The 16,725-nt window shown below is 38.7% G+C and overlaps 2 protein-coding genes and 1 long non-coding RNA gene across 4 annotated transcripts; 1 reads left to right on the top strand and 2 right to left on the bottom strand.

The window, feature by feature from the left end:
- Positions 1-9: 9 nt before the first annotated feature.
- On the bottom strand, positions 10-3,218 carry LOC134756478 (uncharacterized). Its single transcript, XR_010129199.1, has 3 exons — positions 453-3,218; positions 168-225; positions 10-74 (listed from the first exon to the last, which is right to left on the bottom strand). It is a non-coding gene; the product is annotated as an uncharacterized lncRNA (long non-coding RNA).
- A 3,311-nt stretch (positions 3,219-6,529) lies between these two features.
- Positions 6,530-15,867, bottom strand: RBM7 (RNA binding motif protein 7). Of its 2 annotated transcripts, none has more exons than XM_031015885.3 (5): positions 14,609-15,867; positions 13,521-13,683; positions 12,492-12,579; positions 9,629-9,722; positions 6,530-7,985 (listed from the first exon to the last, which is right to left on the bottom strand). In XM_031015885.3, the coding sequence occupies exons 1-5, from the start codon at positions 14,702-14,704 to the stop codon at positions 7,623-7,625; spliced, it is 804 nt and encodes a 267-aa protein (XP_030871745.1). In that variant the 5' UTR covers positions 14,705-15,867; the 3' UTR covers positions 6,530-7,622. The 2 variants fall into 2 exon arrangements, with proteins under 2 accessions (XP_030871745.1, XP_030871746.1); XM_031015886.3 differs by having other exon boundaries at positions 9,629-9,719; positions 14,609-15,283.
- Positions 15,045-15,509, top strand: C9H11orf71 (chromosome 9 C11orf71 homolog). Its single transcript, XM_004052163.5, has one exon. The coding sequence runs from the start codon at positions 15,045-15,047 to the stop codon at positions 15,432-15,434; it is 390 nt and encodes a 129-aa protein (XP_004052211.4). The 3' UTR covers positions 15,435-15,509.
- Positions 15,868-16,725: the final 858 nt, after the last annotated feature.

The raw sequence follows: 16,725 nt of genomic DNA, 5'->3' as shown, positions 1-16,725 counted from the left end.
TGAGTCATGAGCTTGGTCTGTAGAGGCTGACTGGAGAGAGTTCTGGGCCTGGCGAGGCTGCCGGGAGGTAGGAGCTGGGCCAAAAGATTTAAGCACATTTACATTTATTAGGCACTTCATTTCCATTATTACACTGTAATATATAATAAAATAATTATAGAACTCACCATAATGTAGAATCAGTGGGCGTGTTAAGCTTGTTTTCCTGAAACTGGATGGTCCCACCTGAGCGTGATGGGAGAAAGTGACAGATCAATAGGTATTAGATTCTCATAAGGACAGTGCAACCTAGATCCCTCACATGCACGGTTCACAACAGGGTGCGTTCTCCTATGAGAATCTAATGCTGCTGCTGATCTGAGAAGGTGGAGCTCAGGCGGGAATGTGAGCAAAGGGGAGTGGCTGTAAATACAGACGAAGCTTCCCTCACTCCCTCACTCGACACCACTCACCTCCTGCTGTGTGGCTCCCTACAGCTCCATGGCTGAGGGGTTGGGGACCCCTGCTCAAGTGCATGCAAAGCGACCCTTCCCACACCAGTCTTCATAGTGGTCAAGGGCAGCAACCACTTAGCTCCCAAGGCATGTGCCTCAGCTGGCATTTCGTCACAATCAACAGTAAGTGGTAGCTTGAGTCATTGTGAGGTCACTTCCTGGAAATCGCCAGCATCCCATTTCCCACTGGCAAAGAGCTCAGCACTGCCCCCTGGGAAACCAAACCTATGCCCAAATCCCATCTGTGTGGGTTTATCTCCTGGGACCCTTCCTAACATAGTAGTCAGAGTCCAATCAGGAAGCATAAACCACTCAAAAGTTTAAAGTGGTAACATTTAATACAGAGAATTATTCATTATAACAGGTGAACAGCATAATGAGAGATTGGCTAGCACAAAGTAAAGAGAACTCTAGAGAATACAGGACTAGCCCAGGCCAGGCATGGTGGCTCATGCCTGAAATTCCAGCAATTTGAGAAGCTAATGCAGGAGGATTGCTTAAGGCCAGGAGCTAGAGACCGGTCTGGACGACACAGTGAGACCCTGTCTCTATCCAAAAAAAGAAAAAAGTTAGCTGGGAGTGGTGGTGCACACTTGTAGTCCCAGCTACTCGGAATGCTGAAGTTTGAGCCTGGGAGGTCAAGGCTGCAGCGAGGCATGATTATGCCACTACAGTCCAGCCTGGTGACAGAGCAAGACCCTGTCTCAAAGAACAAAACAACAACAACCATTTACAGACAGAAAAGAGATAGAGCTAATAAGCTAAGGAAAGATGTTGAAATGTGACAAGTAAAGTAATATGAGATCTTTTGTCTATTTAAAATAATCAAACAAAAAATGACTTACTAAATTATAATACCCTGTGCTGGCAAAGGTGCAGTGAAATGGGCACTTTCTTATACTATGAGGGGTGTTTAAATTGTGTATAATCCTTCCCGGGTAAAGCCTGTCAATTTTTTAAAATAATGGAGACAGGGTCTCACCATACTGCCATGGTGGCAGGGTTAGGGTTAGGGTTAGGGTAAGGGTTAGGGTTAGGGGACTTGCTTTTAAGGACTTGCTTTTAAGGTTTGTTAGGTGGCATTTGACAAGTATTTAGTCTTGGGTTAATTCACCCCATTAGTGAGGCAAGACTCTTGAATACTCATTTAAGGTTTGTTAGGGTTAGGGAAGGGACACAATTGTTAGAGTTAGGGTTAGGGTTAGGGTCAGGGTCAGGGTCAGGGTTAGGGAAGGGACACAATTGTTTATAAGTAACTTAACTGTGTCCCAGAACAAAACTCATGATTATTTATAGAAATACAAATAGTATAATAATTTTACTTTATTGGTAAAATTCAGAATGCCCAGCATACAATTAAAATTATAAAGCATATAAAGAGCACAAAAAACACATCTACTAATGAGGAGGGTGGGACACCAAGCCAGAACCAACAAAGATACTAGAATTAGCAGATGAGGACATTAAAAATTACTATAAAGTATATTTTAAATGTTCAAAATGTAGGTAGAGACAACAAAGATATAAAAAAAGATCCATGATCAGGTAAATAACTTGAAATTTAAAAAAAGAAAAAAGACATTAAAAAGATCCTCCCAAAAAAGTTATGAGGAATACTACAATGTCTAAAATGAAGATTATATTGAAAATCGCTAATTGGACATTGCAAAAGAAAAGATTAGTAAAGATGAAGTCATAGCATTAGAAACTATTCACAATGAACAAAAAGAGAAAAAGTAATTTTAGAAACTTTGTACTAGGCTAGGCAAGATGGCTCATGCCCACAATCCCAGCTCTCTGGGAGGCTGAGGCAAGAGAATCACTTCAGGCCAGGAGTTAGTGACCAGCCAGGAAACAAATTTTTTTTAGAAAAAATTAGCCAGGAATGATGGTGCGTTCCTGTAGTCCTAGCGACCGGGGAGGCTGAGGCAGCAGGATCACTTAAGCCCAGGTGTTTGAGGCCACAGTGAGCTATGATTGTGCCACTGCACTTCAGCCTAGCAACAGAGGGAGATCCTGTCTCTAAGAAAAAGATAAATAGGCCAGTTGTGGTGGCTCACGCTTGTAATCCCAACACTGCGAGGCTGAGGTGGATCACATTGCTTGTGTGAGTCCAGGAGTTCAAAACCAGCCTGGGTGACATAGCAAGACCCCATCTCTACACTACTAAAAATAAAAAATTAGCCAAGCGTGGTGGTATGTGCCTGTAGTCCCAGCTACTCGGGAGGCTGAGGTGGGAGGATCACTTGAGCCCAGGAAGTTGAAGCTGCAGTGAGCTGTGATCGCACCACTGCACTCAGCCTGGGTGACAGAGTGAGACGTTGTCTATAAATAAATGAAATTTCAAAAGATAAATAAAATAACATTTTATACTTACCAGAGAGCTATATAACAAAATCACGCAGCCTCATATAAATGCATTGGAGTTTCCAAAGGAGAGGAAAATTGGTATTAAAAAATTCAAATGTCTAAATTTGTTTTCAAATCAGGTGAAAACTCCAGATTCATGCAGCTCAATGCACCCCAAGCACAAGAAACATGAAGAAAACTATGTCAAGGCACATAGTAATCAATTGCTCAAAACCAGCTAGAGAAAAATGACACATTATGTATAAGATTTCCTTATGGGAAATAATCAAGAGAACAATGGACCAACTATTTTTATGAATTGAAAGAAAAGAACCTCATCAATTTAGAATTCTATACCTAGAATTTATTTAAATATATATTTCAAAATATTCTTCAAAATATATTTCAAAACGCTGAAAGAGACTTTTTTAGATACACAAAAGCTAAAAGATTTCATCACCTGCAAAGCTGCCCTATGGGAAATACCACAGGAAGTCTTTCAAGCAGAATAATAATACCAGATAGATAAATGGATGTAACACAAAGGAATGAGGAGCTCCAGAAATGTTAACTATGGGGGTAAATAGTAAGATTTTTTTTCCTATTTTTTCTTAATTATTATATATAATTTTCTATTATTTAAGAATCTGCCTAACAAAAACAAGGTAGTGTGGGGCTTATAACATATATAAATGTAAGATGTATGCCAAAACAGCACAGCCAGTCTCATCTGAGGATGAGAGGGAAGGTAAAATATATCATCAGGAACTAAAACTGCACTATTGACAATATTGGGAGTTTTACAAAAATTATAAGAAATACTATGTACAACTGTATAGCAATATATTCAGAAAAAGGGAATGGTTGATTTTCTTGAAAAGTATAAATTATCCAAATTGTTTCCTGAGAAAGTAGCAAACCTAAAAAGATAACTCTAAAGGAAATTGATAAAGGAATCAAAGAGCTATTTCTAAAGCAAACCCAGATAGTTGTATAAATGAGTTCAACACATCTTGCAGAAACAGCTAATTCCTTTATTATTCAAATTTGGGGGGGGGCATAGAAAATGATAAGCTTGCCAATTTATTTTATAAGGCTAGCAGAACCATACTCCTAAACCAAACTAAGATAATACAATTAAAAAACAAAATCAGGCTGGTGCAGTGACTCACGCCTGTAATCCCAGCACTTTGGGAGGCCGAGTTGGGCAGATCACCTGAGGTTGGGAGTTCAAGACCAGCATGGCCAACATGGGGAAAACCCGTCTCTATTACAAATACAAAAATTAGCCAGGCGTGATGGTGGGTGCCTGTAATTCCAGCTACTCGGGAGGCTGAGGTAAGAGAATCACTGGAACCCAGGAGGCGGAGGTAGCAGTGAGCTGAGATTGTGCCACTCCACTCCAGCCTGGGTGACAGAGTGAGGCTCTGCCATAAATAAATTAAAATAAAATAAAAACAAAATCACACATTATTCATGAATACAGATCCGAAACTTTTTGAAGTTTGACAAAATGAACAAATAGAATTCTAGAATACATGTACTGTGACATGTAATTCTCAGGATGCAATGTTTTAGGTTTAGAGAGCCTATTCAAAGTTTTATGTGTTGAATCCTCCTTTTCCTTATTCAATTAACAGACGTTCTTCCTTTCATCAAAAAGTTTCACTGTTAAATATATGCCAGGCACTGGATCCTGGGAATGCAATGATGAATAAGATAAGGTCTGTCTTCGTGGAGCTGTCTACAGAGACAGACAAGTAAAAAGAAAATTATAATACAGTCTAAAGGCTATGATAAAAGAAAAAGATATTTGGGGAATACATAACTTGGCACTGAATCTGGATTTCAGAGCTCTGGAAAGGCTTTCTAAAGGAAGTAATGCATAGATTGAGCAGTGAAGGACAGTTACTATGAGAACTAAAGTGGGGAAGTCATCAGAGGAGACTGAAGTAGCACATGCCAAATAGGGGTCATATTAAGTTGAGAATTTTGTACTTAAGTCAGAGGCCACTGAAGCTTTATTCAGGCGAGTGACAGATAAGAGTGTGGAATAAATCTGAGGAAAGAAGACTGGAAGCAGGAAAACATTAGGGTGTTCTTGGAATAATCCTCTTGAGAAAATTGCCTACTCTAAGATGGTAGCAGTAGGTATGGGGAAAGTGGGCACACACAACATAATTAGAAAGTGGTATAAAAATTTTATTTTAGATGGGGAAAGGTAGAAAATACTAGGTTAAGTATAAAGGGATTTCTTTACCTATACTACTTGTCAGAAATTTTATGGTGCTGTTTTTGAGTAAAAGAAAGTCACACAGTAACACAAAATGGCTTCCACACATTTGATTTTTTTTTTTCTTTTTTTTAGAACACCTTATGAGACACTAGCATTCCACAGGAAACACTATGGGAGAAACTGTTCTCCCACAAAAATAATCTCTTCTTCCTTTCTGTTCTTGCAGCTGTCAATATAGATGAAGCATCCCAAATCTGAAATCTGAAATGCTCCAAAATATGAAACTTTTTGAGTGCCAATACAGATGTGACACTCAGGGGAAAGGCTCATTGGAGCACTCTGGATTTCCGGACCTGGGATGCTCAACCAGCAAGCATTAATGCAAATATTCCAGAACCCAAAACACTTCTCAAGCATTTTGAATAAGGGATGCTTAACCTGTACTTCTGAGTTGTCTCACCAACTGTATTCAATTTTTTAAGGCTGTCTTGTCCTGTCCCTTTACACAATACATGTATTTAGTTTGGTTACTTTCAGCTCACTGAAAGTGAAATGAAAAAGAAGATTCACCAGAACTTCACAAGCTTCCCTCAAAAAGCCATTGAAAAAGATTATTCTGAGTCAGGGTCATCTGTTAACCAATATGAAAGGATCCGACCCACAGATAACGTTGTAATAAAGCAGTATTAGGCCAGGCGCGGTGGCGCACACCTGTAATTCCAGCACCTCGGTAGGCCAAGGTAGGTGGATCACTTGAGATCAGGAGTTTGAGACTAGCCTGTCCAATGTGGTGAAACCCCATCTCTACTAAAAATACAAAAACTAGCCAGGTGTGGTGGTGGGTGCCTGTAATCCCAGCTACTCGGGAGGCTAAGGCAGGAGAATCACTTGAACCCGGGATATGGAGGTTGCAGTGAGCTGAGATCCCGCCATTGCACTCTAGCCTGGGTGTCGTAGCAAGACTCTGTCTCAAAAAAAAAAACAAACAAAAACAAACATGCAGTATTAATCTTTGTTAACATCTACAAACCTACTAAGTTTTCATATGGATAAGATACCCAAAAATAATAATCTCATTGGAAACAAATTCTGTGAAAATGCTTAAGCAAACAAATTGTTTATCTTAATTCTATAGTGAGTAGTTGAATAGCTCCATTTACTTAGATACAGAAAAACTGAATTCATTTATAAACAGGAAATCTAAGTGTACTTTAACTCCTAGAGACCACTGAGGGTAACTAAAGTACTCCAAACTATAATCGAGGGGTCACTGAAAATCTGATTGTGAAACATCATGCTCTATATGTACAAAAGATGTATTTCAGGATGCTCAAAATTAAAGAACTGATATTCTAAACAGCAGGCAATCAGTGAATAAAAGTATGTTAGTAATTCTTTGTGTACAATGTCCCTGAAGTCAGTGACATAAAAAAAAAAATCACACACACCCTTCCTTTTATATTTTCAGTATATTAAAAAGGAACAGTACAAATGCTGTGGTATTAAAAAGGATCCTTATTTTTCAACAAATGAACTTTTATAAACAATTCTGTAATGAAATGAAAACAGTATCTTAATACAAGTTTTTGTTAAACAAGATTTTAAAATTTTAAAATTAGAAAACGTTAAGATTAAATTCTTTCAAAGGTTCAAACAAAAAAACAACCTGTACAATCTCCATTACATGTGTCTTTGTACACAGTCTGGGCACTTTGAAAATGTTAAAGTTTTTAACGTTTGACTGACAGAAGCAGCACTTAAAGGCTTCATGAATCTTTTTTCCAAAAAAGTATGCTTTCAGTAAAACATTTTACCATTTTATCTAACTATGCACTGACATTTTTGTTCTTCCTGAAAAGGGGATTTATGCTAACACTGTATTTTTAATGTAAAAATATACGTGTAGAGATATTTTAACTTCCTGAGTGACTTATACCTCAAATGTGATTTAATGAACAATTTCTAAATTTTAGAATGAAACAGTATGTGTAAATCTACACATGTATGTTCAACTAGGGTAAAGCTCAAGAGCATGTCACAGAATTTATATCTAAATTATATAAGAAGTTAAGCAATGCCTTTATCCCCAAACTTTACCAATAAGCCTTCTCAAATAGAATGTTAGTAAAGTGAATCACTGAAAAGTTTCATTTTTGAATTAACTAAAATACCAGTAGCCATTTTAGACTGTCAACCTGGATGTTTTCTTGATTCACTAGCAAGAAATTTCTTGCAATACAAAAAGATAACAAATAATTAAAATACCTGCTTCACCCCCTCCTAAAGTGTCTAAAATGATTAGGAATTGTAGCACTTTCTTTTGCATAAAACCCTTTCCTCTTCATAAAACCCTGAGGTGAAAGGTTATTAATGTAATAACACCGCAATTCATTTTGTATTGAACTGTAGCTTTAAAAAAATGTACAAAGAAATGTGACAACTTGTAAAGCTGCTCTGTACAGTTCTTCAACAAAGTATTTCCGTATCAACTTAGTCAAAGGGCCTAAAATGACCCTATAAAAACAATGTCCTTTTAACATGTGTTAGTGTCGAGATGAGCGCCATTTTCCATCTCTACTACTGTCTCTTCTGTTATCATAGTCATGGCTCCAGCCATCATGATTCCTGTCTTCATAGAAGAAATCATCTCTCTTTCCTCTGTAATGATGGTCAGACCCATGATCAGTGTAATGCTGTTCCCGGCTATAATGTCTATCTGCTAGGTAGGGATAAGAATTCATTCTGACTTTACGCTGTGATGATGGTGTACCTTGGCGCCACTGGGAGCTTGAAGACTGATTGAAACTATGACTGTGTGATTGAACTGATGGTGAAAATCCTGATTGATCCAGAGGTGAAGAACCAAATTTTCCACCATATGACATTTGTCTCAAAGCACTGTTCATCTGAGGAATAGGAAAAGTGGAAATGTTAATACTTCTAGATATCAAAGCTAATATGTATTTGGTCAGTTAACAGATAATGAAAGAAAATAAAGTCACTCTTGCCTAGATGGATCCACAACTAAAGCAGTACAATAGCTTCAATCATTCCAATGTATACCTACAAGATACATATATATACATAAATACTACTCTTTGTCCTCAAGAATGCAACTCAGAATAAGTCACACAAAATGACTATAATGCAAAATCACTGTGTAAAAAACAAAGAATCAGGAGATCAGTATCATTAGGAAAGGTTTCATGAAGGTGGCATATGATCTGGGTATTAAAACAATGGATGGAATATTTTAATATTTTAAGGGGGAGATATGCCAAGAAAAGGAAATTGCACAAACAAAAATAACAGGGAAACACAGAACAGGTTCATAGAATACCAAGTAATTATGTGAGACAGATTACAGATCTCGGCTCACTGCAAGCTCCACCTCCCGGGTTCAAGCGATTCTTCTGCCTCAGCCTCCCAAGTAGCTGAGACTACAGGCATGTGCCACCACGCCCGGCTAATTTTTGTATTTTTAGTAGAGACGGGGTTTCACCATCTTGACCAGGCTGGTCTCGAACTCCTGACCTCGTGATCCACCCACCTCAGCCTCCCAAAGTGCTGGGGTTACAGGCGTGAGCCACCGCACCCGGCCTTCAGATCTTAATAAGCAGTAAACAATTAAAGGTAAGGCTACAGGGTTTACTGGAATCAGACAATAAGAATCCCTAATAATTGGGCTAGAGGAATCTGACTTCATCTTACAAACAATGGAAAGTCAATGTGCAAGGAAGATAAGCAAAACAGAATTGTAATATTAATTCTGAAATGGTGTGCAAGATGAACTAGTGAGGGGAAAATGGGGGCATAATTGACTAGACCGGTGGTTCCCAAATTCTGCCTCTGGATAAATATTAGCATATGATCATTTTTATTTTAATAGTCTACGGTAAAATTAGAAAAATAGGCAATATGTACATAAAAGTTAACATCCTTTATACTGGTCTCTCACATTTATTTTGACTTCTATATTTCATTTTGCAGACCTATGAAATACAAAAGCCTGGGGACTACAAGTCAAGATCATGATTTAGGCACCAAATAGTTACCAACAGCTTCCTACTTGAACAAATGATGACAAAGATGAAACAGTAAAAGATAGCTAAGATTTTAAGCCTAGTCTCATGATGATGTTACCACCACCAAAAAAAAAAGGTTAAGTTTAAAATGGAACTGGTCTAGAAGACCCAAGTTTATGATAAGTCACTCAGGATAGGGTACAGGAGCATCAGACAATGAGTAAATGATGGTTGAAAAGAAAAACAAATGTAAAAGCAGTTTTACTTCTATTTATCTTCAGTCTTTTAAGTATATATTTCAGCCCAGTGAAAACTAAAATGAGTGCTCAATCTACAAATCATGCTAGTCTAACAAAAATTTGAGAAAAAGTTATGTAAAAAGTTCACTTACGCCTTGAGGACTAAAGGAATAAAACCCCCAACTTAACAAAGTTAATTAAAAACCAGTTATTTGATACAATGTGAACATTTTAACTAAGGATGAATTTTTTTTGGCAATTCAAGTTGAAAAATAGTCAACCTACCACTGCTTGTCTCTGAAAATTTTCTGGAGAAGAGAAAGATCTCTGAATTATCTGTGCTGATGAAGTCATGTTATCCATAGTCCTTTCGTACCTGCTAAAAAGAAAACCAACATATAACCATTCATTCAATAAATATTTACTAACTAACAACCATGAGCAGAACACATTTCTCAAAGGTCGGAATGAACAAGACAGAAAAGGTATCTGCTCTCATGCAGCTAGAATAAGAATACAGACAACAGGATATTTTCTCATGATTTTAAGTGATAAAACGTATGATTAAAGATCAAGTGGAAGTGAAACAGATAGGAGGTTCCCCTATCTTTTAGCTGGTGAGCGACTGCCTTTCTAAAAAGGTGACATTTGTAGTTAGAACTGAACACCAAGGTTACCTAGAGGCAAAAACTTCCCAGCTGAAGGACTAGTGCAGGGGTGAGCAAGTATAGCCAGTGGGCCAAACTGCCAAATTCAGTTTTCCTTAAACAAAGTGTTACTGGAACATAGCCACACCATTGTTTTTGTATTATCTATGGCTACTTTAGTGCTACAATGGCAGAGACAGAAACAGTATCTTCTGCAAAGTCTAAAATATTAACTATATGGTCCTTTCTAGAAATAATTTGTCAGTCCCTGAGCTAATGCAAAGACCTAGATTGAAAACTAAAATGAAAAGAATTTGATTGACTGGATATGTGGAATGAGGGAAGAAACAAAGGATCAAATCTAGACTTGGCTTGAGCAATTAGGTAGATATTTCCCGAGACAGAAAAGAGAAGGAGGTTTTGGGAGGTAAGGAATTAAGAGCTCTGTAACATACATAGGATATTACTTTTGAGGATTTATACCTTATTCCCTATTTATGAAAGGGATAACTTGCTCTACAGAAAACCTCACTTTAAAAATGTTTTAAATTATTTTAAAATGTCTTTAGAATCAAATAACCAATTGGCTGGTCTTACACTTTGGATATTTTAATTTTGGGTTTTTTCAAATCAGGTTATATTATCTGTATGCTGGGGGGGGAGTACAATTTAGTTTATAGTATAAAAATTATAAACTCTCTAGCCTTTGATTAAAACCAAAGTATTTACTTGTACTTTTTTTTTTTCAAAGAAATTCTTTAAATAGAGAGAGTGCCTTGTTATGTTGCCTAGGCTAGTCCCAAACTCAAGGCCTCAAGTGGTCCTCCCACCACAGCCTTCCAAGTAGCTGGGACTATACGAATAGGTCACTGCACCTGGTTTTTTCTCCCCAAGAAATTCTAAGAAGGAAAACTTTTTATTTTCCTCTACCTAGGATGCCTTTGAAGACTCCATTAAAGAGGCTGGAAGTGCTTTAAATTCCAACTTTACCAAGAAATGTTTAAACACTGTTAATTAATTTCAGCTGGCAAGAAAGAACACCGGGAGGGTACACTTTTTGCACTATTGCTGGCTCACTATTCCACCTTCTAGTATCTCTTCATATCCATCCACTTCTCTCCAGTTCATGGCACCACCTTAATCTAAACTATCAACTTCATCCATCAATAGCTTCCAACATCAATGCCTTGCTACCAAAAGCTTCCTCACTGCTCCATTTTCACTCTTGTCCCCTCCAATCCATTCTCCCACTGCAACCAAACAACTCTTAAAATATAAACTTGTTCCTATCAGTACCCTACCTAAAACATTTCACTGCCTTCCTACTCCATTTTAGGGTAAAATCTCAAAATCCTGATTATAGTTTAAAAGACCCTCTCCAGCCTATCTACCAAAATCCCCTACTGCTCTCCATCTTCATTCATTATGATCTAGGTACACTGGCTTCTTTCAGTTCCACATTCATCTATATCATCTCCTTCTCTTAAAATGTTCTCAAAGCCCTTTGTACTCTTTCTTTAGAGAACTTATTACAGTAATTGAACAGGTATTCACAAAAATATATATGTGTCTTCATTTAGACTTTGAGCTCCTCTAGATAATACATCATAGTGGCTGGGCTCAATCACACTACACTGCCTGGGTTTGAATCCCAGCCCACTGAACCTGAGCAAGTTAACCTCCATTTTTCATTTCCCTTCATATAAGAGGTAGAGATAAAAATAATCCCTACCCTCATAAAACTGCTGTGAGGAATAAATGAAATCATATATGTAAAAGATATGGTGAAGAACCTGACATATGGCAGGTATTTATTAAATCTTTCTTAAATGACTGTTAAATACCTTTATGGATATACCGGGAAAAACTGTCCCTGGTAAAATATGAACCTCCCCAAAGCAAATAAAATCATTTAAGTAAATATGATATTTTCTAATACTCAGTACCTGAAGAGATTTTACAAATCATTTAATTCAACTTATTTTCCTTACACATGGGGAGATGGGACTAAAGAAAGGAGACTAGCTCAAGATTACACAATTGATAGATGCAGACCTAGAATCCAATTTTAGGAATTCTTAGTCCAATAGACTGTTGACTAACTGGTATTTTTCAACTGTAAGTAACAACCAATTAATCACTGTAAAATAAATTTTAAAATGTTTTAAATGAAATAGTAAGTAATCCAAGTAGTGAGGGTAAATAATGTTTTGAGAAATTTTGTTTCAACTGTATACATGTACTGTACATATATGTGGGTATGGTTATGTCGCTACAAATGAACAAATAGTTATATACGTATCTATTCTAAGGGGACTATATACAATGTGTTTGTCTATAGCCCCCTTAGAATAGATACATAACAACAACCCCAAAAGGCAAGTAATAACGGCAGAATGAAGAGATAAGAGAATAATGGAGACTATTTCCTCATGTGTTTTGAGGCTATTCCCTATAAGAATTCCTGATAAATGATCTTAACAATAAGTGAGAAATATTACCTGCTAGGAGATGTGGAGGTAGGGCTTGAATTTCCAACATGATGTTGGGGATATGACAAACTGACATCTTGCGGCGCATGACTACTTCCTAAAATGAAACAATTTGAAAAATTATTCTTGATAGAAAATCTAATTTGAAATTTTGTCTTCCCCACTTGAAATCACTCCAAAAAGGTAAACACAATCTAAAAGAGAAAAATCTCAAACTGCTGGCCGGGCGCGGTGGCTGACGCCTGTAATCCCAGCACTTTGGGAGGCTGACGTGGGCACATCTCTTGAGGCCAGGAGTTCGAGACCAGCCTGACCAACATGGTGAAACCCCACCTCTACTAAAAATACAAAGAATTAGCCAGGCGTGGTGGCGTGCACCTGTAATCCCAGCTACTCAGGAGGCTAAGTCAGGAGAATCACTTAAACCCGGGAGGCAGAGGTTGCAGTGAGCTGAAATTGCACCACTGCACTCCAGCCTAGGCAATAGGGCAAGACTCCGTCTCAAAAAAAAAAAAAAAAAAATCTCAAGCTGCTGTAGACTGCTTTACGGCTTCATCGGGGTGAAAATTATAAGTGTATAATATCAGATAAGCAAAACAAAGCACTCCATAAATATCCAATCTGACCATAATTTTCTGATCTCCACCCTAAATTGTAAGACTGGATACATGGACAGTTTCATCCTCACATGATCAAGAACCAAAATATATAAAATTACAAAGCAGCCAGGAGAAGTATTTTCAGAAAATAAACCTAGCTCTTTTCAGAGTACCCAAGCCCAGCTCTCTTAGTGATACAGTTTATGTTCTTTTCACTAACCCAAAATGAAACTTTAAGCTCAGTTTTAAAATTCTAATTTCAAAATCCATGTGTCAATGTTACCCGTTTTCAGGGATATATAAAGTTTGCTATATAAAGTTTGCTATTCACAATGCTTAAGAAAGAAGTTTCATCTACAAATAAGAGGTTCTTTAAAACTGAATAATAAATTTAAAAACAACAGGAAACAATGCCCCCCGAACCTCATTGGGCAGTTACCTGATCTAAATTGAATTTTGATAGGCCTTCCATAAAGTTTGATTCCATTAAGTAGATTCATTGCATAAGGAACAGACACTTCATGTTTGAAATTCACAAACGCAAACTGCTTTGGTTTACCATCCTTATCTTTTGGAATTTTCACCTTTATTACTGGCCCAGCCTACAAACAAAAAGGTGTTTAGAATTTAAGTAAAGCAACTAAGGGAAAATACTCAAATTTTACAAATAAGATATGACAAAGTTTAAAAACAACAGAAACGTAATCAGAAACTTCTTTTGAAAATGATGCACGGATTTCCATTTTGGCTACAGTAAACATCCTAGTTATGACTGAACATTAGATTTATTTGGGGAAGGGGGCCATAAGGAACTGGAAACACAATCACTTTTGCAATTCACAGCACTGTATGGCTTAACATAGTGACCAATCGCCATTATTTTGCCCCTCCGTGAAAATGAACATTTATCAAGAACAAGAGAATGATTTTCTTTAACTAAAAACTGACTTTTGTATTGATTAATCAAACAATACCAGTTATTAGGGGATAGGGATGGGGGGAATAGGATACTCAGAATTTTTCACACTTTTTAATACATCAACACTAAAATGCTGTTTTTCTACGGAGTACTTAACCATTTTATTTTACATATTTTAATAATGCTGCAATTTGATAAGCAAACTTTAGGGGAAAACAGACACAAACTAAAATATTAAGTTCCCAGTCAGATAAACGAAAGACAAATTATCCTAAGGGGAAGATGAGAACAGGAAGGATAAGAAAAAGCACTGCTCAACGAAGACCCTACACACACACTATGTTCCTAAGGACCCCTGGATCTCTACCACGGGAAACCTGATCGAGGATCCCTCCACCACCTTTAGTCGTCACTTTCGGCCTAAACGAACCAAGATCTTCCAGGAAAGCGACACCCAGCGAGCGTTTCGCAACCCAGACCCGCCTTTCACCCCCAAACAGCCACCCGTCGGGTCCCCTGACGGCTACGAAAAGAAAACGGGGTGGCCGCTGGCCAGGCCCTAGGCGAGACGGAAAACGAAAGGCAAAGGGCCGAACCCAGCCGCTTACCTGGTGGAAAAGCTCGAAAAGGAGCTCCTCGGTCACTTTCGTTTCAAGGTTGCCCACAAAGAGAGTGCGATCCGCTTCCGCCGCCGCCGCCCCCATCTCAGCGTCGCCCCCTCCCTAACCTGGCCAAAAGGTCGTGGCCGACGCACCCACTGCGCATTCACGGAAGCCCCACGTCCTCACGCTCCCTGGCGTCACAAACGTAAACGTCCGTTGCGCTTGCTCTCAGCGGGCGACGACGTGCGCGGACGGTCTGCGCATGCTCGCCAGGGTAACCCTCGTTAAAGGCAAGGCGGCTTCTGGCTCTTCCGCAGGCTCAGTTATGGGTTCTGGTGTGGTTAGTCATCGGGTCCGACACAGGCTGGACTGATCTGGGGAGCCGCGAAGGGCCTGCCTTGACCAAGGGACGTAACGCAAGTACTGCGGGCAGTGTTTGAATATGGCCCTGAACAATGTGTCCCTGTCCTCCGGTGATCAGAGGAGCAGGGTGGCCTACCGCTCTTCCCACGGCGACCTCAGACCGCGGGCGTCAGCTTTGGCGATGGTCTCCGGAGACGGCTTCCTCGTTTCCAGGCCTGAAGCGATTCATCCAGGACCTCGGCAGGCGGTGCGACCAAGCGTTCGGGCCGAGAGCCGTCGAGTGAATGGTGGCGGCCGGAGCCCAACACGCTTTATAAATGGGAGGGAACCAGATGGCCGGGGCCGGAGCCGCCAAGCCAGATTCTCACCTTACCCAATCCCTGCCGTTGAACCCGATCTCCTAAGAAGTGTGCTGCAACAGCGTTTGATTGCATTAGGAGGTGTTATCGCAGCTCGAATTTCAGTTTAAACGAACACCTTTCCTCTGGCCCTCACTTAGCTTGTGAATAGGCCTTTTTAAAATCCTTTCTTGGTGTAGCAGCAATCTTGTTGTTTTATTTTTAGATGGATGTATTTTCATTTAATACGTGGGAGTTATATGAATATGTCCTAGCACTAAGGGAAGTGTAACAGTTGATTGATTTAGGTGGTTTTATGCAGCCAGAATGATTGGATCAGGAAAGGTGTGGAAGGGATATTCTTAGGTCGTCACAAAGCTGAGCTGATGGGACCACCCTCCCCAGAGGTCAACAATCCATTCGTTAACTCAGACACTTAACCTTTACCTTTACTTCTGTTGGCGAAAAAGAAGTGCTCCTTTTTATTACACTGATTTATCCTTCCATCTTTTCCTTGGCATTTACCATCTTCCATCTCCCCCTTCACTTTTTTCAGATATGTCTACAAACTCCAATCTCAGTCGCACTAAAAATAAGAACAAAACCTAAACCTTACAGTTCTTTCAAATTATTAAATCAATTTATTATTCCTTACTTTGGCAAAGATTCCAAATTTTTACTTTATATTTGTAATTTTACTATTTGCATTCAGTCCCAGCGCCTTAATCTGAATCTGCTGTCCTAAAATACACTGGTGAAAACATTAGTTGTACAATCTCCTTCGGAAAACTTCATCTACTCACTGTAGTGCCCTCCTTGAAATGTGTGTTTATTCATTCAACTAACAATATTTGGGGATCCCTGTAGTAAACACTGTGTATGAATTTTACACAGTCTGGCCATCAAGAAAGATCACGGAGTATATTCTAGATGGGGAGGCTACTAAGTGAATAGGAATCACCACACTGGGCTGTTTATTAGGTACAGCAATAAACATAAGTACTGGTTGCAGTGGCTTTTTTTTTTTTTTTTCATCATAATACTGCACTATCCTGGTTCTTCTCCTACCTGGCTTATCACTCCTTATTTGCTGATATTTTTGTTCTCTTAAACCATACATTTCCCAATGTTTAAAGGGTGGAATTGTGAGAAAGCTAATGGGTTTTGTAAGTGCCAGCTCTTTATATAAGCAGGTAGACTAGCTTTTTCCCAGCAGACGCTTGTCTGTTTAGACTTCCTTAAAATAATTATCTTCAAATAAAGCAAAATCTCCATACACCACATAGTATTGAATTGTTAGAACTACATGTTAAGAAGAATGTTGAGTAAACAAGATAGCTTCCATAAGAGGGTGATTAATATAGTGAGAATTCTAGAAACCAGATCATAGGAAGAATGATTGAAAGAATAGTAATAGCTACC

Source organism: Gorilla gorilla, chromosome 9 (assembly GCF_029281585.2).
Source record: "Gorilla gorilla gorilla isolate KB3781 chromosome 9, NHGRI_mGorGor1-v2.1_pri, whole genome shotgun sequence".
Lineage (NCBI taxonomy): Eukaryota > Metazoa > Chordata > Mammalia > Primates > Hominidae > Gorilla > Gorilla gorilla.
The sequence above is the reverse complement of the archived record's forward strand: the minus strand, read 5'-3'. Positions and strand labels throughout refer to the sequence as shown.

Bases quoted from the DNA above. Each gene is read 5' to 3' on its own strand.
- C9H11orf71 (XM_004052163.5), top strand. From the start codon at position 15,045: ATGGCCCTGAACAATGTGTCCCTGTCCTCCGGTGATCAGAGGAGCAGG.
- RBM7 (XM_031015885.3), bottom strand. From the start codon at position 14,704: ATGGGGGCGGCGGCGGCGGAAGCGGATCGCACTCTCTTTGTGGGCAAC. The intron at 9,723-12,491 runs GTAATATTTCTC...TTTTCTTTTTAG, and splicing joins ACCTCCACATCTCCTAGCAG to CAGGTACGAAAGGACTATGG. The intron at 7,986-9,628 runs GTAGGTTGACTA...CCTATTCCTCAG, and splicing joins ATTTTCAGAGACAAGCAGTG to ATGAACAGTGCTTTGAGACA.